We start from the raw sequence: 22,195 nt of genomic DNA, 5'->3' as shown, positions 1-22,195 counted from the left end.
CTTGGAGGACTCAAGTGAAGAAGACTTCTGAAACTTCCTACTGCTCATCAAGTACTCCTCCTGAATCTTTGCCAACCCAAAGGCTTCATTTAGATTCTTTGGATTAAGCATTTTCACAAGCAATCTCACCTCATCTTTAAGACCACTAAGAAAACAACTCAACTTATGGCTATCAGACAAGCCCCTAATTCTATTTGATAAAGTTTCAAATTGTCCCTTATAAACCACAACACTAGTAGTCTGCCTCAATCGTGTAAGGGATTCCATTGGGTCTTCATATGCTAAGTTTCCAAATCTTAACAACAACGAATCCACAAAACCCTCTCAAGTGGCAAACATCCCTGTTTCATCACAATCTTGGAACCACACCAAAGCATCACCATCCATGTGGAAAGAAGCCATTAATAGCCTCTCTTTGAATGGGGTCCGGTAGAAATTAAAGTACTGGTGGGCCTTGTATACCCAAGATGCTGGATCCTCCCCTCTGAATCGCGGAAAATCCAATTTCACACTCTTTGAGAGGTTTGGAGTGGTACAGTAACAGCTCGCGACATTGGGGAATTGGGAGATCGAGATGGGGATTTAGGAGGTATAGGTTGTTGTTGTCTCTTTTCTTCAGCCTCAGTGAGCTTTTGCAGAGCAATACTGATGGCGCTCAACTACTATGTATGAGCATTCAATTGTTGGGAAATTTCTTGCAAAGAATGGGCATGGTGGTCAGTAGTAACTTTGAGATTAGAGATAGATTCATTGATGTAGGATGAAGAGCGGGTTTCAGTCATGGTGTAGGAAAGAGGGCTTTGATACCAAATGTTAAGTGTTTGGTTGATAAGAAAATCAAAGAAAGGAAAGAAAATAAGTAAATGGATGAATTTGGAAAGAATTGATGCTTGGAAGTGTGGGATGTTACTTCGAGGGTAATTGCCTCCAGAGAGAGATTAAGAAAGCTCAGAGAAGAGAAATTTCTTTCATGCCCTTTATTATTCAATCATGTTGCTTATATACAACACCTGTCAGCCACACCTATCCTAACTGACTCAACAACCTCACTAACTAACTAATTGCTTTATTAACTAGCTCCTACATTACTAATGCTAATACAATACTAATACAATACATCATACAGTGCTGGTACAGCTAGCTAGTATCTTAACATAAAGAAAGGTCAGTCTCTGGTTAATAGGTGTTGTTTATATTGCTACGATGGGGAATCAGTGAACCACCTTCTTCTTCATTGTAAGTTCTCTCAAACCTTATGGTGTGAAGTTATTGCAGTATTTGGGATGCAATGGGTAATGCCAAGGTCAGTGAACTCTTTTCTCATTATTTAGAGAAACTGGTTTGGAAAGCATCTTTCAACCATTTGGAATATGGTCCTAGCATGTTTAATGTGGTTAGTCTGGCAAAGAAGGTAATGCCCGCATTTTTGAAGACAAGGCGAGAAGTAAGAACATCTAAAATGTTTACTTTTTCGTACTCTGTTTCTCTGGGCTCATGTTTGGGGGTGTACAAACTGTACTGCTGTATCTGTTTTTTTAGTTTCTATTTCCTTTAACTCTTGATCTTTTTGTATTTGTTTTATTGTTCAAAGTGCTCACCATCGTGAACATGATGCTCATTTTTTTCTCAATAAAGGCCTTATTACCTATCAAAAAAAAAAATCAACCCCTCAAGGTCATTCAGTAAGGCATCTATGTCTCATATAACTAATACCTCGTCAATTTGAATGATCTTCTAATCAGGTCACAAAATAGTCATAGACATAGTCGAGCTAGTACCCTTAATATTCGTACAAATAAAATTAGAGCAAACTATGTAAACAGATGTCATCCAGATCCAGCACCCATACAAAAAAAAAAAAAAAAAAGGTTAGTTTTTCAATTTTCATTTTCGTTAGCTGAATTTGTAAACTTAGAATAGATGGAAAAATTGTCTGAATACATACACATTTAGTTGATGGCAAACCATGATTTACATTTTGCTTCCCTTACAGAATTAGGGATTCTAATAATATAGTTTAGAAACAAAATCTGGACTGCTCCAAATCATGGTTACCTTCACGTTTCACATATATAGACTAGAGTTAAGAGTGTTGTAAAAACTAAAAAGGCCATAAAAGATTAGAGCCTACACTTTTCCCTTTAAATTAATTAATTAATCCTTATGAGCAAGAGCAACAAAAAGTATAGCTTTCTCAATAAACACAAAGTAAAAATAAGGACATGGAAAGTAACCTAAATATGATCCGGTGATCCACAAACTAAATTTTGGAAGTATTTGTAAATACACTATGGCAATGAGTTCTAGCTCAAATGACAATTCCTTCTCTCATGAGAATGGATAGAGACTACTAGGAGTAATTATTTAGTGTCCCGGGAACACGATAATTGCATGCTCCGACATTGTTTAGATTATAACCTAAATATGATCTTCTTGGACTCTCTCCCTTGACAGCCTCTCTCAATTTCACAATCACCCCTCATCGGAGCAACACTCCACCAACATTACTCTCACCTTTATTAATTATGTACTAATTACAAGCTTAGATTACAACTGAAAGAGATTAAGAAAACTCGTAATAAAGCTACGTACATAAAACTTAGGAGATCACATTCAGGCTTTGATCGAACTAAGTTCCAGATCCACATAAGGCTCATCTTCCTTTTGCAAACTGCCCCTATAACTATAATTTTTAGCACAATATACAAAATATATCAAATTTAGGACTTCCATCCCTGCAATAACGAAGTAGTAATAATCCAATCTTCCAACGTTAGTATCATTGGTCAACCAATCAGGCCTGCTTTTTGTTCTAGTGGCATGATGAACAATGGTGACCAAAACACTACTCAGGTAGCTAGCTCCAGCAAAGGAACAAGAAAAAAGTGAATTCCCAATGCTTCTCATGTGCTCAGGAAACTGCCTGTTAAAGAATTCAATCTGTCCAATGATATTGAAAGCCTTGCAAAACCCCATCAAAATAAAGCTGTGGTGCTAGCCATATGACTGACATTGGTGCAACCCCTAAGGGTTGTGGTTAGGGGTTGCAGGTGCAACATAGCTGAGGCCCTTCTCACCCTTTCAATCAATCCAGCTACAACCATTGATAGAATTGAAAACACAATCCCAATTCCAATTCTTTGGAGAAGTGTGATTCCACCTTCATGTTTTGTGATTTTTCTAAGGGCTGGTACTCGGAATCGATCATAGAATGGAAGCCATAGCCCTATTGTGATGAATGATATGACTCCCGTTGAGCCTGCTGGGATTTGGAAGTGTGGTCCAAGGTGACGATCCATTTTGAGGGCTTATGACACAGTGAATGTTCCTTGTTGTGTCATTGAAATGAGGCTAATGATTCCAGCAGACCAAATTGGGATGATTCTAATCAAACATTTAACCACTTTGACCTGCTGGATGGTGCAGAGCCTCCATGGATTCACACAAGTTCCATCGGGCTTTAGTTCATCCTCTTCTAATACCATTGCAGCTTTGTTTAAGAATCTAAGGAAATGAATCAATCAGTGAATTTAATTACATAAACAAGCAAATTACATATGGCACAACTTCAATATTGGACTTACTAACATATATGATAGATGTCCTATTCTTATTTACCAAGTTTTCTCCACTAATGCTTAATTTTTATTCCTAATTCATTAAGTCTTAAAATACGACCCATACACAAGCTAGTATCTTATTTAACAATTGCATACAATATCTCATTTACATATGATCAAATCTCATACTTGTATGTAATTATTACACAAGATAGTAAATCTTTCATTAGTTTATACACATGTCAAAACATAACAAAAATTTTGCTGGGTGACAATTAACACCATTTATTAAATTCATAATTTTTTTAATAATTTAAATTTTTAAGATAAGTGGTAGTTTATCCTAGTATTAATGCAATGATATGAGTTAATTTTTTTTTTTTTTTTTGAGAATCGAGATAAAACAATAGTCAAAATGATTAATTTTGTAATTTTCTAATAATATAAGGTTTTGGAGCAATGAATAGTTTTTTTTTTTTTTAAAGGAAATTAATAGTTTACTATATTACAAAAGTGTAAAATCTATTTTTAAAACCCAGCCATACGTTAAGTTAGTTCTAGAAGCAAGTAACAGTAACTCCACTCAGTTCACCGAATCTTAGACCAAAAATAATAATAATAATAATAATGAATTAGTAACTGATTCATTTTTAAAAAATTTTTATTAAAAAAGGTCTATCATAAATTCATAATCCACAATAGATGTGGGGGCATGACGCAAGAACAAACAAAACTCAGGGGTCCTCAATTATTATGACATCAAACATGGAAAAACAAGCCACCCCACAGCTTTTGAAATATAATCAGTGAGTTTTTTAAGCATTCACAAAGATCATTGTACCATCAATCAATAAATATACAAGTTAGAAAAATCTTTTGTGATAGAGATGCATTACCTATAATTGTTGGTGAGAGGAAGCTTTGTCAATACAATCCCCTTCAATGGAGGATCATAAAAGATTGGACCTACTTCACTGTCCAATGGAAGCTTAATCCCACGCTTCTTATAAGCTCCAGAAAGAACTTGAAAAATGCCAGAAAGTGGGCTTCCTTCTGCTTTGACATGCACACAAATCTTTGTTCCAATGAAGAATAATATGATTGAGAACAACATGCACAAGGTTGGCATGCCAAAGCCAATGACCCATCTAACAGAGTCTTGGATATAAACCACAACAGTTTGAGTGAACAAGAAGATCACTGTGAATGTGGTGTAGTACCAATTGAAGAAGCTGTTGATTCCTTTTCTTCCTTCATCAGAAGTTGGATCAAACTGGTCCACACCAAAAGGAATGCTACATGGCCTAACCCCACCTGAGCCTATGGACAAAAAGCCAAGACCCATTATTAGAATACCCTGTTGAGCTTTGGTTGGACCTATGCATTGACCCAATTTTTGCAATTGTTTGGTGCATTGTAGAGGATGAAGCTCTGGCAGCCAGGCCGTCAAAGTCACAGTCAGCATTCCCTGTTGAATTGTGAATTACTGTTGATCAAAATTGTTAAAAGTTAGTATAATATTTTATATGAAAATAATTCACAGAAAGTTATGTATGAAGATTTGAAGTAAAATTACTTTAATGATGAAAGTGACATATGATATACTTAATTAATTGGCACTATAGGATATGTGCATCAACAAATAAATGCATGTGAAATTACTCGGTTTTTATTCAACAACTACTATTCTCTGAAGTTTTTTTGTTCACATTCAATGATGTACAGGCTATTTTTAAGAGATTGTTGGGACTAATTAATACTTTTTTTTTTTTTTAGTAAAATATTTAAGAAAAATGTTAACAAACACCGGTGTGGTGCTTGTTAAGATTAAAATAATATAGGGCCCATTTAATAATAAAAAATGAATAAATAAGAGAAATTGTATAAAGCTAACTCTAATATGTATAAAATTGACCCTAAAGTGTATAAAGCTAACAAAACACTAACATAAAGACAAAATTTTCGACACAAAATTTGGTGTTAGTGAACACCTTACTGTGCCAATTAACACAACCTAATAATCAAAGGGTGCGGCTTGTGTCCAGTGGCAGTTACCGCTAGACCCGTTAGATTGCAGACACGTGTCCACTCTTGAACACATGTCCGTATCCTGACATATCCAGTGGAAATTGCCACTGGACATAAGCCCTTCCCTTAATCAAATACCTTTTGACATCATCCACTTAAATCTACCTCAGAAAAAGCACCATCTAATTAATCACATTTTTAAAATAAAATAAAATAAAATAATTTGTAGTTGATGTGTCTCATATATAGTTGAAGAAGTGAAGAACTAAACTAAATTGGTACTATCATTATTAATTCTTTATAGATTTTTAAGTGTTGCAGGGGTATTCAAATCATATATAGAGGACTTTAATGAATTTTATTTTTTATTTTTGACAAGAGGACTATTGAATTAAAACACCAGAAAGTTCTATTTAACCAAAACAACAATAACAAATTAACAATACTCGCTATTGATTCAAAAAAAAAAAAAACAATACTCACTATTAAACTAGTCCAAATTGGCACACCTAGAAGGGACTCTATAGTCTATTCTGGATAATGAATTATTAATGAGTCACATATGCATATTAAATATAATTGACCAAACAATTAATTATGTTTAATTTTGCGAAGCTACCATAATGATATCAACCATCCAACTGGGTCCACGAGAAAGCAAAAGGTCAGCTTGTGCTAGAATTTTTCTTTATAGAATACCATATCATGCACAACAAAATCGAATTGTGGCGGTAGAGGGGTGACAGAGCCAACTCTTGAGGTTTCACTATCAACCAAAACAAAAATGAAAAATATGTATTATGGTTACATCCACTGCGTTAAATACCACACGTGTAGATAACTATCGTAAACCTTGAAGTATTTGACACCTAAACAAATTAAATTTATTTCTTCTACATCAATCATGATGATTTGGACATTTAGCATTTACCCAATTAACACCCGTAAATGAGAGAGTGAGAGGAGTCACTGCCGATTTTGGCCACAAAGTTGTACTTCCTCTTGCCATGAGGACTTTGGGGGGGTTTCATGGGCTCTCTAATTCGAGCTTCGAGGGGTGAGATTGAGGTGGAGTTTAGGTATTAAGATTTTTAAACTTACTTAAAAAAAAAAGTGAAAAAAAGAAAATTGAAACTTATAATAAAGATACTAAGACTGGATTTGGATACACGTTTTGAGTTTTGCGTTTGCGTTTTACTCAATTTTTTTTTTTTTTTTTCAAGCCGCATTTCAATGGGACTTGAGTAGTTACGGTTACTATTCATGCACTGTTCATAAACAGTAGCTGCAACTTTTGACTATTCTCCTGTGAACAATATACCCGTGCACTATTCACAGGTCCCACAAACTTCAATTTTCAGCTACTTTTTCATTAAAAATGGGTCCCACGGTACTATTTACACATTTAAAAATTATTTTGTTACAATGTTTTTAGTTTTCAATTTCAACAAAATAAGTTCTATCCAAACGGACCCTAAATTGACCTTATTATGACTTAAATTAACGATTGATATTATTATGTAAGTGACTATATTATTATAACTTTTTGATATACAACATTTTTAATGAATTCTATTTGTACTCGCCTTTAACCAATAAAACTTATTATAACTTTAGTATAAACCTTTTTAATAAATTATGTTTATATTTGTCTTTAACTGGTAAAACTTCGCCTTTAGCCAATAAAATTTGTTATAACTTTAATATGAAGCCTTTTTAATGAATTATGTTTATACTGGTCTCCAATCGGTAAAACTTGGACTTAACTTATTATAACTTTGGTATAAAACCTTTCTAAACCATGTTTATACTCACCCTTAACCAGTAAAACCTACTAGTAAAACTTAGAACTTAATCGCTAAAATCTATTGTGGGATAATTCAAAGACATTACCCCTGGCCGGCTGAATAGTTTATGCTCATGCTTATGAGCTTTGGCATACCTGTTGCAGGAGATAATTTAAAAAAGAGGGGGGACATAATAAAAATAATGAGAAGGATCCAAAAGCAATAGTCCTGAAGCAGCCCACATAGGAATCAGAGATGAAGGCACCAAGCAAGGGTGCAAAATTAAATTTTTTTTTTTAGCTTTCAATTACAGTGCACGTCCATATATAACTGTGCACTATAGCAAGTTAGGTAAAATATTTACCTATAGCACCACTATTGTAGTGCATTTTTTGTGTATAATGGTGCTAAAAATAACTTTTTAGTATCACTGTTGTGGATGCTCTTACTGTTCAAAGACATGGATAATTTTTTTTACAAATAGAGTCCAGTTAACGGATGCCATTAAGGCATTTGTTAATTGGTCATTTTAGAAAAGTTTTAATACCAAGGAAATATAAAAAAATGTCAAATAAATCAGTTTTTTTTTCTTTTCCCATAAAAAACTTCTAAAAATATTTCTTAAATTAATGTCCTTAGGGCATTTGTTAACTTTTCCCTTACAAATATAAGCATATGCTAGTAGTATCTATTGAATATATATGTTTGTTTTCTGAATATACAGGAAGGGTTTATTTGGGTTTGACACCTGAAGTAGATAAGAATGATGATCTTCAAGAAGAGTATACTGCTGGTCCAGAAGTCAATTGAGTCAGCTCCACCAATTGGGGTAGTGATCACATATAGAGAAAGTAAAACAAGGACTACAGGTGATAAATCGTAAAAGGTGTTTCCAAGGATTCCAAAGAAGAGGATTTGAGTTTTATTAGAGAGGAGCTGATTTAAAAAACAACTTAGACATGTGTTCATTGAGTTTTACCACAAGCTTGATCTGCTGAAGCACTACAGGTGATAAATCGTAAGTTGGTGTCTGCAATAAGACAAGGTCTTGCTTTTTATGTCATTTCATTATTTTTTGCTTATTCATTTTGCAAATGGATGGACTAGTTTTATGAATCTTATAGCATTTTCCAAAATCATGGAAAAGTATGAAAAGTTCAGATTCACACTTTACAAGTTTTATTGCATACACTTATATTGTTGGGGTTGTTAGAGGTATAGTTGAAGTTGTCAAAAGTTCATAATAAATCCTATTTCTTAGGACATGTAGGATTTCTTTAGCCATTTACCACGATATTAGCCATTTACCAAGTGGGTTGTTTAACGTGGGTTATTTGTTTCCGATTTTATCTCTTTGTAAGGCTTATATAAGCCAACAACTTATTTTGAATATAATAACATTTCTTTCAGATATTTTTCTGAATTGCTTTGTGCTTATCAATCTGGTATCAGAGCTCCATCACGGGGCCTGGTTGTGAGAGAAAAGAAACAGCAGTTTCTTAAGAAGAGAAAGAGTGAGAAGAGAGAGAATCGAAGTATGGCAGCTGAAAATAATTTCGTTCAACCTGCAATTCCTAAGTTTGATGACCATTATGATCATTGGTCCATGCTTATGGAAAATTTTGTTCATTCAAAGGAGTATTGGAGTTTGGTAGAGACTGGAATCCCTGCTGCAGCAAAAGGAGTAGAGCTTATTGAAGCACAACGAAAATCAATTGCAGACCAGAAGCTGAAAGACTTGAAGGTCAAGAATTATCTGTTCCACTAGCTTATGCACAACTTTTTAAATACTAACTTTTGCTAGATTCAGCTGTACTTTTACCCAGCTTATTTTTTAAGCCAAAATATAAGCAAATGAAAATAAGTTATCCCAAATGGACCCTAACTAATATAGCATATTTCGTTTTGCTTGCGTTGTAGCATAAAGCACAATCATTATGCGTATGATTTTCCAAGCGTTCAAAATATTCAACTTTCTAATAGGTCTTTCTAATAGGTAAAAAGTAGACATGTTGGACTTATGGACACTTTCCTGAAACATAAAGTTTCAGATTCACAAATTAATTTCAGTTTGTGCATGATTTTTTTTTCTTCAGATTTGTATAGGCCAACTCAAAAGATTGTTGTTTGTCAAGTCCCTCACCTTTGCTGAATGTGAAAATCCAGACTGATAGACAGAATTTCTAGCTATCTCGCAGAGGTCACAAGCACTGAGCTTCCAGACCTGCAAAATTTCATTCTATAAGAGATAAATGACAATGACCAATGATAGAAAATAGTAGTTAACCAACCTGTGCTGCAACACTATACTCTTCCACAAGAGCTTCTTTTGTTAAATGGATTTGCAAAGGGTCATCACTTGAGAGCGAGACATTTAGGCCACGCTGGAAGAACATTGGAAAAGGGTTGCGATGATAGTCCAAGAAAAGGGAGTTATTGCTCAAAGGTGACATGGCCAAACCAATCTGAAAAGATAAAAGAGAATTACTTTAGGACAGCAGATTATGACATACTGGCTAGCAAGGAAAACTAAAATGAAAATAAACAAATACAAGACAGAAAGCAAAAACAAGTGGGTGAACCTGTGCAAGGTAATACAAGTACTGCAAAACTGGAGATTTTCGCAGATTAATCCCATGAGATATATTATGGCATAGAAGGAAAGCAGCAGCCAAATGGTCAACATCACCCGCCTGCAAAGGTTCCAAAAATCATAAGCATCTTAGTAAACGTAAAAGAATAAAAACATAAACAACAGTAGAAGACAAAAACCTCTCCACAGTGGGGCCGAAGTTTTATTGTTGGCATTCCTTTTTATTCACGAAGCTGAAAAAAGAAGAAGACAAGAGCGTGATATAAATTTCTACCGATTTTTTTTTCTTAGGTAGGGTAAAATAATGCAATATAGTAAAAGAAGGGTGAGAATTTGTAGAATGTAAGAGGACAAGGTGTAGTTTGCTAAGAAGATAAAATAGAAGAATACCTTGTTGAGAGTATACAAGTTTGCATAGCAGTAATAAGCATAGCAGTAATAAGCATAGTAGGAATATGCAGGATTGAACTCATTGGTCCATTCGGCCGGTGTAGGCATATGCTTAGTAGGACGCCGTTCTGGTTTACTTTCATCATCTACAAGATCGAAACCCACCCCCTGAATTGAAAATCAACTAATCTTATTATGCCCCTAGAGTAAAAAGAAATGTCAAGAAAAAGTTGGATGGTATGAAGGGTATGTAATCATAAAAAATAGGAAATGCTTATTTTCATCCATGGTCTCGTAATTGGTAACAATCCAATACAACAGAAACAAAGAGGTTAAAGTAGATTAAGTGTGAGTTTGGATAGCGCAAATGCGTTTCATTTCTGTGGGTCCATGGGCATTGTTCATAGGACCCACAACTTGGAAAAAATGCAAATTTAACTTTAAAACTGGATCCTACGATACTATTCATACATTTAAAAATTATTTTGCTACAATGTTTTTAGTTTTCAACAATAAGCGGTATCCAAATAGACCCTAATAAATAAATGCGTTCCCAAGGCTAAGGAGGCGCACACACAGACAAAACGAGGAACAATTATCTATGGTTTGGCCTTCAACACAAGGACCTATTTGTAGGACCTATAAGTAAACAATTTAAACAAGTGCTTTAATTCAACTTAAAGAGAAAGGGACAATAAAAAATGCAGAAAAATGAAGGGTGGGTAATGACAGAAGAAATGATTGCCAAGTGTATGATTCAGGCTTAGGCATATGGAGAAAGGATTTGTGGCTGACCCCAAGTAATGGAACCAAGGCTCCGTTGAGTAGTTATGGTATCATCGACTTCAACACATGGGTCAGCTGATATGGCCAACAATATCAAAAAATAGTCAACACATACCATTTTGGAATTGCTGAATATGTCAACAGTTCTTTAGAGGTTTGCAATATGAAGTTCAACACACACCTTGCAATGGTTTATCACTCTTGATAATTAAATAAAAAAGTGTTTGACATAAGTAACCATGAAAAAGTTATGGTTTAAGACTTGTGAAGCTAATAACACCTTCCCAACTGACATGGGACGGCAACTGGCACATCTGATCTCAATCCCACAATTATGGCCCTATCCTTCTTCAAAGAGCATGGTGAGGAGCCACTTCAGTCAAATAGAAAGACAAACTGGCAGTTGCATCATGCAGCATTAGTCAAAAAATAATCACATTGGATGGCAGCAATAATTGTAACTGTAAGCCAATATATCTTTTCTTTTTTTAACTGAAAAAACAATGCTATGTTGATGTAAAATCTCAGATGTAAAATTATTTAAAAAATGTAAAACGCAATAAACAGATCTATAATAACAATTTTTTTATGAAGCTACAACACTAGTAGTACTATCAAAAGACAAATGGAAAAAGAAACAAAAAGAAAGAATGAGGAATATAGTGAAACTCCATCTTTTTTCTTTTTTTTTGGCTGAGTTAGTGTAACTCCATATGAATCAACAAGAAGTAGAATGATTATAAAATTGTCAAATAAAAAGGGGATATACAAAAATATGATATATTCAACTAACCTGCATCAGGAACAAATGTAATTGAGGATGAGAATTTGGATCCACTGTGACTTCAAATAGTGGAATAAAAACGTTATCTAAAATATTCTGAAAAGAGGTAACAATTCCCAATTTCTTGTACACATTATATAGCCGCGGTAGCTGCACATTAAAGTTGATATAAATATTGGGGAAAAAATGTTAATGAAAAAGAGAAATACAACTCACCGAAAATTTAAGGAGAAAGTAGCAATTAATAATACATTGGTAAAGATAACATGCAGTTGATTTTTTTTTTTTTTTTGGGGGGGGGGGGGGGGGAAGAAGTTAATGAAAAGGACATAGAACTATAAAGCTCACTGAAATTTTGAGGAGAACGTAGCAATTAATAATACATCAGTAAAGATAACATGCAAAGGTTTTTAAGAGAAGTGATGCTCCAAATAGATTTGAACCATTGATGCAAAATTATGTCATTTTTATTACCAGTTAGAATAAGTATCCAACACAATCTCTTATGTATCACAAAATAAACAAATTATCATTAGGCTCAAGATTGTACAGGTGCAGGACAAACATATTTTGTACAGATTCTAATAAATTCTCATACATAATATCACAAGCAATAGGGTGGTCCAAATTGACTACTCAAAATGATTTTTTTCTACTCAGAATAGAGGCCATATTGCTGTCTAAATCTTTGATATATCTCATTCCATAAGGCTCCAAATACCAACACTAACATTAAAATAATTATCCACAGTCTAAATGTGGAGTATGATTACATGTTACAATGTTAGAATAATGTCCCACGCAGAATGAGGTTTATTAATTACCACGAGTTTAATTTGAAGTAACATCAAATGGCCTGATGTTACTTTTCCACATGATCTTTTTGCCACCGAGCGAACCACAACAACAATGGTACTTTTTTACACTTTCATATACTAGGGATTTCACATGGAAAAGAAAATGCTCCATACTAATTAAATGTTACAATGTTAGAATAATGCCCCATGCAGAATGGGGTTTATTAATTACCACGGGTTTTAATTTGGAGTAACATCAAATGGCCTGATGCTACTTTTCCACATGATCTTTTTGCCACCGAGTGAACCACAATAACAATAGCACTTTTTTACTCTTTCATATACTAGGAATTTCACATGGAAAAGAAAATGTTCCATACTAATGGATTCCATTAAGACCATGTCTATATCTGAATGCAAAACTAAAGAAAGTTACACTAAATCTCTCTCTCTCACGCACACACACACACACACACCCCTCTGTTATCCTCATTCCATTTGGTCCAATATACCTCCTGTTCAAAATCATATTTGAATAGGTGATAAATAGTAAATAAACAATTAATTGCGCCATAATGCCATAACAGACAGAAGCATGACACATATAAACATACAAAGTAAGTTGATTATAAACAATATTATAATGAGCATGAGGTACCAGCAATGTGGAACAAATCATTTTACAAGAACCAGCACAGTGAACAGACAATTAGCCATACATACTAAGCAGTTATCAGAAGGAAAGGCTGAAAACATAGATTACCTGAATTAACCATACAGCTGTCTCACTATAGATAGCATTATTAACAAACCAACTCGCCAGCTGGTCCCATTCACTTTGTTTCCTTCCACAAATGGAAATCCTGTACTCAGCCATCTGAAAATGACAGAATGACATATGTTCTTTAGAATTCAAAGTGACCAACTTTTTGAGACAAACAACAGTCTAATTGGTGTTACTATTGAGTTATACTTAGGAGACAACTGATAAGATTAAGATATGTGAGCCAAAAGGCCCAAAACGAAAACCAATATCAATGAAATTACACAACAGAAATTTTTCCATACAAGGAATCAATTTTATATATGCAGCAGTCATATGTCCCACTGATAGAGGATATGGTCCACATTTTGGATTATTCACGTTCCAAAATTTTCTCCATATCATTTATTTTATTGAAATTTTATGCTGTGTTCCATATCAACCCCTTAGTTACAAACAAAGCATACTGCCAAGTTTACTCCTTTTTTGGTGGGGGAGGGGGGGTACTCACTTCCAAACTAATTGCAAGTGTAACACTTGCCATTATGATAAGAAGGAATTAAGCAGATGAGAGCAAAAGAATTCTTAAATTTAAAAAGTTTACAAAACAAATGGCAACTATCTGCAATCAAATCTTGGCTTTTGTACCTAGTTGCCCAGCAAGTACAGATATAGTAGCCAAAATTCAAGGAGTTCAGCAAGCTTTAAGAGACTCCAATGTAATTTTTTTTTAAAAAGAACAAAAAATCTCTCTATATAAGTACATGAAACTATAAGAGTCTGACTATTTGGCTTAAATTTAAGTGCAGCAGAATATGATGGTGCAAAAATTATGTATATCCCTTCCTGCAAGTTGCTCTAATGTATTTTCAAAGACTTAATCAGTAAAAAGTTATTACTAGGTAAGCTGAGATATCTGCAGCTGCAGGATTATCCAGAAAAATCGACAACGCACCCAACAATAATGAACATGAGCATACTATGAAACAGGAGAGAGAACAAGGCGGAAATAAATTTGACATTTCATATCTTCTAACATCATAATTGATATAAACCTGGTATTTGCTTGCTTCAAGATCAACTAAAACTTGCTTGGTTACTTCTGCCAAAAACCGACCTGTAGTACTCACCCAAACAAAAAAAATAACAATCAGTTCAATATAAATACAGATAAAGTAAAACAGAAGAGAAAAAGAATTAAACCAATACATAATGAATCCAAATTTGCAAAATATGAGATGTCAAGTTTAAAGCATCACCCTGCATATAAAATTAGGCTCAAGGTACCTACCCACCCTATATTGGAGTGATTTGATTCAAAATTAATCAAAAGGTAAGCATCAAAATAAAATTTAAAATGAAAAAACAAAAAGGGAAAGGACCCAGAGGAAGTTAGAGAAGGCATAATTAGGACCTAAAAGCATATGGTTTTAAGTACAATAGCAAGAAAATATTCATGTAGATAACCCAAGTAATTAAGATCAACACTCTGCTAAGCATGCTTATTCAAACTTATTTCATTTCTTACACTAGTCAATAATGCTAAAATACGTTAATTCCATTTCCTTACAAATCATATTTTCAGTTTCAAAATGCCTCACCAATTTGAATTAACTAACCTAGTAATATTGTAAAACCAGATTAGGCACACATGACACATCCGATTGTCGTAAATGTATCTGTTAGATTCTGGCATAAGAAAATCTAGAGTTCTAAATGATGTATTCATGTTTGTATTTTCCAAATAGGAACTTATAATAAAAAAGATAAATCAATTACAAAGGAACAGAAAAAATGAACAAAACAAAAGGCTGGTTCTAATTCCAAATGTTTCTCCAAATGCAATTGACTCTTATTCCAAATTGCAATCATCAAAGATTATGCAGGCAACAAGTAGTTTTAAAACTGTTATTGTGAACCAAACCTTGGATAAGATTGTCCTGCTTTAAGAATATCTCTCGGAGTCTGCTCTGTCCACAAGGATTATAATTAAGGTTGAATTTGTCAAATCGATGGAATGTGCTTTTATCAGCATGGACATCCAGCAAATCAACATTAAGATCATGCCTGCATTGCAATTGCCTTCAGTTTAGATAAACAAGGACACACATGCAAAAACACACACACAGAGAGGGAGAGAGAGAATTCTTCTAGCAAAAATCAAGATAACTATAATAATGCATACCCTGACAAGTCCAAGCTCTCAAAAACTTCCTTAAGGGTCATATACTTTCCATCTCTGAATATGACAACCTGTCCGATGTAGTTATAGTGTAATTAAGAAGCATCAACAAAAATAAATTGAAAAGGGAGAGAAAGTTTGTAAGACATATTAAACCAGCACTGCCCATAGTGGACACAACCAATGTTGATTGAAACTAAAGATAGACCTAATTCACTAAACAAACAGTTTGGAGGGGCGAAAAAAAACAGTTTCAACCTCATCAGGTTCTTTTCCTAGCTTTGACTTGATGAAGCGTAGGAGATGTTTCTGGTTCATGCATGCAGAATGATGCACATGTGTATCAACCTTTCTGACATTGTAAAAATCACGGTGTGGCGCACTCTTTTGAAGCAGAAACTCACTATCTCCATTTACTAATAGATGAAGGCGGAATTTCTGTATGATGTTCAGGTATAAGTGATATACATTGGCTAAAATGAAGAACACAAAATAGAAGTTCAAAACAGGGATTGCAGGATGCTACCTCCTCAAGAAATCGTAGTCTATGATGGCATGAAGAGCGAACATTTCCAAGAGATGTTATTTTTAGGAGTTGATGCAGATCAGTGAAAAATCTTGTTGAACTTGCAACAGGGAAAGATCCATAGTATCTGTGTTATAATAGAGAGAGGGAGCTTTAATATTCTTATAATCCAAAAACTAAATGCTAACACAAAAATACATTTAATTAAGTATTTGACAAAGAATGTTTATTTTACTGAACAATGAATTACTTTGCAATGCTTACCATTTTCACTTGCATAAACATGTACAACTCCATCTACCATTTTGAAACGGTGCTGCTTGGAAAATCAGAAAGCAACAAACAAATGAATGACTGTACTTGAATGTAAACATTCACATAGCTTTCATACGTATCAGGGAAAAAATCTTTAAAAATTTCACACCATGAACAAGCAAAAAATGACTCACAGCTGTTGCTTCAACAGGTTCAAAGTGAAAGGGATCACTGTTCATATTGGATGCACTCGATTTCCCCTCAGTTTCCTTCTTCCATGGAGCAACCAGTTCCCTATAGACATAATTTTTACGCAAATCTAAACATTCACGAATCATTTTTTGTACTTCTTCCTCTTCTCTGCTTGTTGACTCCAACCTCACATGTTCTTACAAGAGAAATAGAGAAATAGGCATCATGTAATTAGTCCCTTCTTCAAATAATAATATTAAAACAACCATGCATTTACAGAGGTTGAATAAGCCTATTCTCTGTAACTATTAAAAACACATTTCTTCTTCTACATATAATTGCAATTAAGTAGAGTAAAAAAGTAGATTTTTGAATGCCACCAATGGGTAAGTCTGCAAATAATATAGCCAACAAATTCAATTTTCAACAAAATTTGAGGCAATAAGAGAGACAGATCTCCAACAAAATAGGTGGAAAAAGGAATTTAAAAATACCATGGAGTGTTGCTCTTAGAGCTAAAACGGTGTTTTCAAAATTAGGATCATTCCCCACCATGTGCACTGAAGGTGTATCTACCTTTCCATCACCATGCAGATCTACACTAGCTTTTGCTTCAGTTGCAGTTGCCATACACATTTTATCTTGGATACACTTCCTAGCTTCATCTATTTTTTGAATGCTGCAAGTTTTTTGATTGTTTGAATTTACATCCTGCAAATCCATCAACGGCAAAACAGATTTATTCTGGATACTCTTTCTTTTTTTTTTTGGGTTATCACAGATTGTATGTAAACAATGACTATAAAGACATAGAAAACTGAGAAACTTATATATTACTACAATCCGTTGACGTTTTTCGCCCATAAGATTGGCCACTCATTTCTGTTGGTCCAATGAATTTTGTTCCTCAATTAATCCTTTTTTTTTTTTTTTAAATTTTCTATAAGTGAACAGATCCTGTTCAAGTAAGGTCATAGTGTTTCTCAATTAATCATAAATACATCCTCACAGTTGATACCATAGTGGTATTAATAAAGATTATATAACTACACTATGGAACCAAGTGCCTTGTGGATCAATAACACTACCCAGTTGAGAACCTAAGTTCGATTCCAAACCCCCCCCCCCCCTATTGTTGTAAACAGAGTGGGGGGAAAAATACTTGAGCCTTAACATATTATCTTTTCTTTTGTTTTATTTTTTATAAGAGCCTTACCATATTATCTCAAAACCTATAAAGCTTATTAACTTAGCAATATATGTCTAAAGGCTGTTTTAAAGTAGTCTAAGGCTGCTGTTGTTGTTATATATATATATACAGTTTGGTATTTTTCTCAACATTGACATTACTCATATAGTAATGAATAACAAAACAGACACAAGATTAAAGTTTATTTTCAAGGCCATTGTGCTAATTTTAATAAATTCAGTAGCATACATAACCTAGTTTTGGTAAACTGACTGATTTACTTTCTAAAACTAAATACAACATTTTTAAAATTCAAGCTAAAGCGTATTAAAATATGAATAAGTTGATATAACTACACATACTTGTGCATTTGTGAAATCAATTGGAGAATCTATGTTTCCATAGTCAAAAAGCATGTCTTCTCCATTTGTAAGCTCGGTTCCATCGTCGTCTGAATCCCCATCATCATCAAAAGCATTGCCACCGGGGGACCTTGGCGTCACTAGCCTACCAACAGATGCCACCCTCGTATACTTTGCAGAATGATTAACAAACCGATCCAGTCCTGCAAACAGCCAAAGCATAACAAAATGTGCTGCTCTTTAGGATTCAAATAGCATTTACACATCAAGATCAAGCAATCAGGGGCTTATGTTGGCAACATTAGAACTATATTAATCACGGCAATTAGAATTCAGCTTCTTTTTCTTTTTGTTTTCTCTTCTTTCATTATTTTTTAGATTTTTTGGGTAGTAGTTAAAAACAACAACAAAGCCTTAGTCCCATATTTTTTGGGGTCGGGTATGGATACTCAACATATTAGTCAGGGTCAACCACATGTATTCCTCTTCTTTATTCTATTTTGTCCAAATTCATACTTTCTGTCACTTCCTTAATTGACGTGCCCTTTTTACTACTTCTAAAAATGTTACTAAGCCAAAATTTCAAGCTAGTCAGGGTCGGCCACACGTAATCTTTTCTGCAATTGTATTCTATCCAATGTCATATTCTCTGTTACGTCTTTAATCGACTTCAAAATGAATATTAATTTACACCCTAAGCAACTATTGATTCAACTTAATTGCACAAATATTGCATTCTTTTTCCTAGTTAGACAAGCTAATCTTGCTTACTAGTTACAAATTTGACAGTTAGCATTATCTTAATCTCTCTTCTATAAGAATGAATTTTCTCAAACTATTTTGCAAAGAATATATCACTGAAAAATCAAATTAATTTTAAAATTGAAGGAGAAAATTCATAGTTTCATACCATCTCTCTGATCAAATCGAAGAGGCGGAAGCCCCGAGGGGATCAAATTGAGTTTATCGAGCGATGTAGCAGCATAACTTTTGGCTCGAGCTCTCATCGGCTGATCGAACTTGTGGTTCTCATCCAACAAATCGTTTCCGGGAGCCACATTGGGCAGCGACGACGAGATTCTATAGCCGCGAAGCGAGTTCTCGTCGAGCGACTTCGAAATGTCCCGGGACCACATTTTCCGATCGATCACCATTTCCTCGTCGGAACCGGAGCCTCCGTCGCCGTCTATCTCCTCCTCTGCTTCTTTGCCTTCTTCTTCTTCGTCTTCGTGGTTGTTAACGGAATTGAGAGGGCGGTTACGGCGGATCTCGATGAGGCGGTTGAGGACCTGGTCGACGCTGCGCTTGTGGAAGTAGAAGGCGGAGATGGCCATGAGGGAGGCTCCCACCAAGGCCGCCATGGCTAGTTGCAGAGACGAAGCTGAAGACGAATCCATGAGAAAGTGGTTCTACTCGAACCTTGTTGAAGAATTTTCAGAAAACGGGAAACCCTATGTGATGAGCGAGTGTGAGAGTCGAAAGAGTGGAGTGAGGGACTGTCACTGCAATTGTTTTGCAGGTAGTAGTACTTCTTCTGTCCGTTGAAATGATTCGGGGGCCTTTTTATATCAGGGTTGGACTTCGATGTTCGAGCCATGGCTTTCGTGCGTGGGAAAAGTCCAAATTTATTTGTTTTTAAATGAAAAATAGAAAGTGTGCCTCTACCTGGATTGAGCCAATTGAGACTTGAGACCATTGTTCCACTTCTGTGGATTTTCCTTCCTTTCTAGTGGAAAAAAGTAATGCTGGAAACAGAATCTTTTTCACCGTATATTTATATGACAAGTTATGAATGGTTAAGTTATGAGTCCATTACTTTTATTCTATTATTCACTGCTTACTATATAAGCAAATTATAGCAAAAATTACGATCTTAGCATTCCATATTGGTAAATAAATTGAGAGGAAAAATTGCATCGTTCCACTTTAGGTTAAATCCTGATCCATTTCAAGTTATTTTTGCCAATCCTCGATAAGCCATTTTGGTCAAATTTCAATTTTGATTCTAAAAATAAATAAAAACAAAAATTATGTTGTTTTGATTTTATTCTTATTGTTTCATTGACGATAATTAAATATAGATGTTAAAAATGTATTTGTGTTTATCTATCTATATATATTAGCGATAATTTCAAAACGATAGGTCGGAATTAATCAATACCAAAATTTTATGTTTCAATAGACAAGTCAGAACATGCACTAAAATGGAATTAACAATATTGCTTTAGACTTTAAATTGATTTTTCTTTCTTTTTTATGAGTTTGTATAATTTATTTATAATTTTCTTTAGATACAATCATATTCTTATTCATTCTAAATAATAAATAAATAAATTTAAACAAGCACAATTATACATGATTTTCTCATGAAAACTACTATGGATAACTATTTATTATACCCATTTAAATAATTGGTCAAGTTAAGTCAAATTGTGACTCGTGAGTTAATCCAATTGATTCATTTTCTTCTTCTTCTTCTTTATTAAAAAAAAATCTCTTTCATTTTTAAATATATGGCAACATTTTATCTATTTATTATTAACTATAGTTATTATAAATTTAAAATTCTAATTTTTTTTATTATCCCAATTTTATTGTATACTAAAGTTAAATTAAATTTCTTTTAATTACATGAAAATTTTGGACTATACTATCTGTAGGGGTGAAATTCCCAAAACTAACAGTGGGCCTGGGGACCCACACGAAGCCTAACCATGACCCAACAGGGAATAGGGGCCCAAATGACTTCTGGTCCAACCCTGTTAAGCCTGGTTCGTTCTAGAAGACGTCCGAGGAGGAATGCCTCCTCAGACACGCAAATATGGGTCCAATGAGCGTCCCCTCCACAGTGAAGAACCCATCCAGGCGAACGTGGGTAGGAGGGTGAGCATCACGCAGCAGGAAAGAGGAAAATGTAAGATATCAGGGAGAAGTCACAACTGCCGCATTAAATGTAAGAAAGCTACCTTTTCAGCCGCATTAATGTGGAGAAGACAGGCGAACAGTGTTACATTGACCAGTGCAACTCAGAGAAGGATAAGGGAGATGTCCGATGGGACAAGCACTCAAGTGAAGGTCCAGATGGCTAACAAGTGTAAGGTTCTTATCAATTCAAGGAGGCTATATAAGAGAAGGAGATCCCCATGAAGAGGGGATCAGGGAATTAAGAAAAAAGAGAGAGAGAAATGTGAAAGAACTCTATAGTCTGTAAACAGAGCAAGAGGTGCACTTATACGTCTCCTCAAACCGATATCCTATTAAACGTAAATGGAATATTCTCACGTTCAACATGTTGCATGGCGTACATCTAACTGACGTTCACTTCGTCTAGTCCTAGCTCTGTAACTCACTCTCTACAAATTCATTGTCTGGGGAACTTTTGGGCCGGAACCACTTACTTGCTGGGCCTGGGCCCCAAAAACCGCCCCTACAATTGGCGCCGTCTGTGGGGAGAACTTGTGTCTCGACAAGTGAAACAATAAGAGATGGAAAGATCAGGTCCGCGCCAAGCCGAACGTGCAGAATCTCAACAGCAGGACAACTTTTTAAATCTCGAACGAGGGAAGGACCAAGATAATCAACGAGAGGGCAGTGTGAACACCTCTCACACGAGTAGAAGCCGCTCAAAAGGGAAAGATCATGCATCCCATAAGCAGAACGAGCGAAAGGCTCTACAGCAAGAGATTGATGATTTGAAGAAGAAGCTGCGTCGAGAGCAGCGAAAACGTCCTTCACCTAGCTCAGACACCAGCAGTGATAAGGATGGCGAATACAGGCGAAGGTCAAGAACCCCTCCGAGCGAGACTTTTTCCTATGAGGAAGAGCGGCCTCGCAAACGCGGCCACAAAAGCCCGTCTTACCAAGGCCTGGCCAATGATGCCATGAGCAAGGCCCTGGATCGCATCTCCCAGTCGCCATTCACACGTAGAATAGAGAAGGCAGCGCTTCCTCGGCGGTTCAATCAACCGACGTTTGCCATATACAATGGTCGGACTGACCCA

General features: G+C 35.0%; 1 protein-coding gene, 1 long non-coding RNA gene and 1 pseudogene across 2 annotated transcripts; 1 reads left to right on the top strand and 2 right to left on the bottom strand.

Annotated features, from left to right (window-relative positions):
- The first annotated feature begins 2,173 nt into the window (after positions 1-2,173).
- LOC115982922 lies at positions 2,174-3,127 on the top strand. The gene is made up of 2 exons (XR_004089782.1): positions 2,174-3,015; positions 3,051-3,127. It is a non-coding gene; the product is annotated as an uncharacterized LOC115982922 (long non-coding RNA).
- LOC115982921 (protein NRT1/ PTR FAMILY 2.13-like) lies at positions 2,820-5,046 on the bottom strand. Its single transcript, XM_031105679.1, has 2 exons — positions 4,457-5,046; positions 2,820-3,504 (listed from the first exon to the last, which is right to left on the bottom strand). Exons 1-2 carry the CDS (start codon positions 5,023-5,025, stop codon positions 3,309-3,311), a joined length of 765 nt encoding a protein of 254 aa, XP_030961539.1. The 5' UTR covers positions 5,026-5,046; the 3' UTR covers positions 2,820-3,308.
- On the bottom strand, positions 2,820-19,853 carry LOC115982920 (annotated as a pseudogene).
- Positions 19,854-22,195: the final 2,342 nt, after the last annotated feature.

The sequence above is a fragment of the Quercus lobata genome, chromosome 3 (assembly GCF_001633185.2).
Source record: "Quercus lobata isolate SW786 chromosome 3, ValleyOak3.0 Primary Assembly, whole genome shotgun sequence".
In the NCBI taxonomy this organism is placed as follows: Eukaryota; Viridiplantae; Streptophyta; class Magnoliopsida; order Fagales; family Fagaceae; genus Quercus; species Quercus lobata.
This window is presented reverse-complemented; position numbering and strand designations above follow the sequence as displayed.

What these genes read in the sequence shown, in the direction of transcription:
- LOC115982921 (XM_031105679.1), bottom strand. Translation starts at nt 5,025, where the DNA reads ATGCTGACTGTGACTTTGACGGCCTGGCTGCCAGAGCTTCATCCTCTA. An exon ending in CCTCTCACCAACAATTATAG is followed by an intron (nt 3,505 to 4,456) that starts GTAATGCATCTC and finishes TCATTTCCTTAG; the next exon opens with ATTCTTAAACAAAGCTGCAA.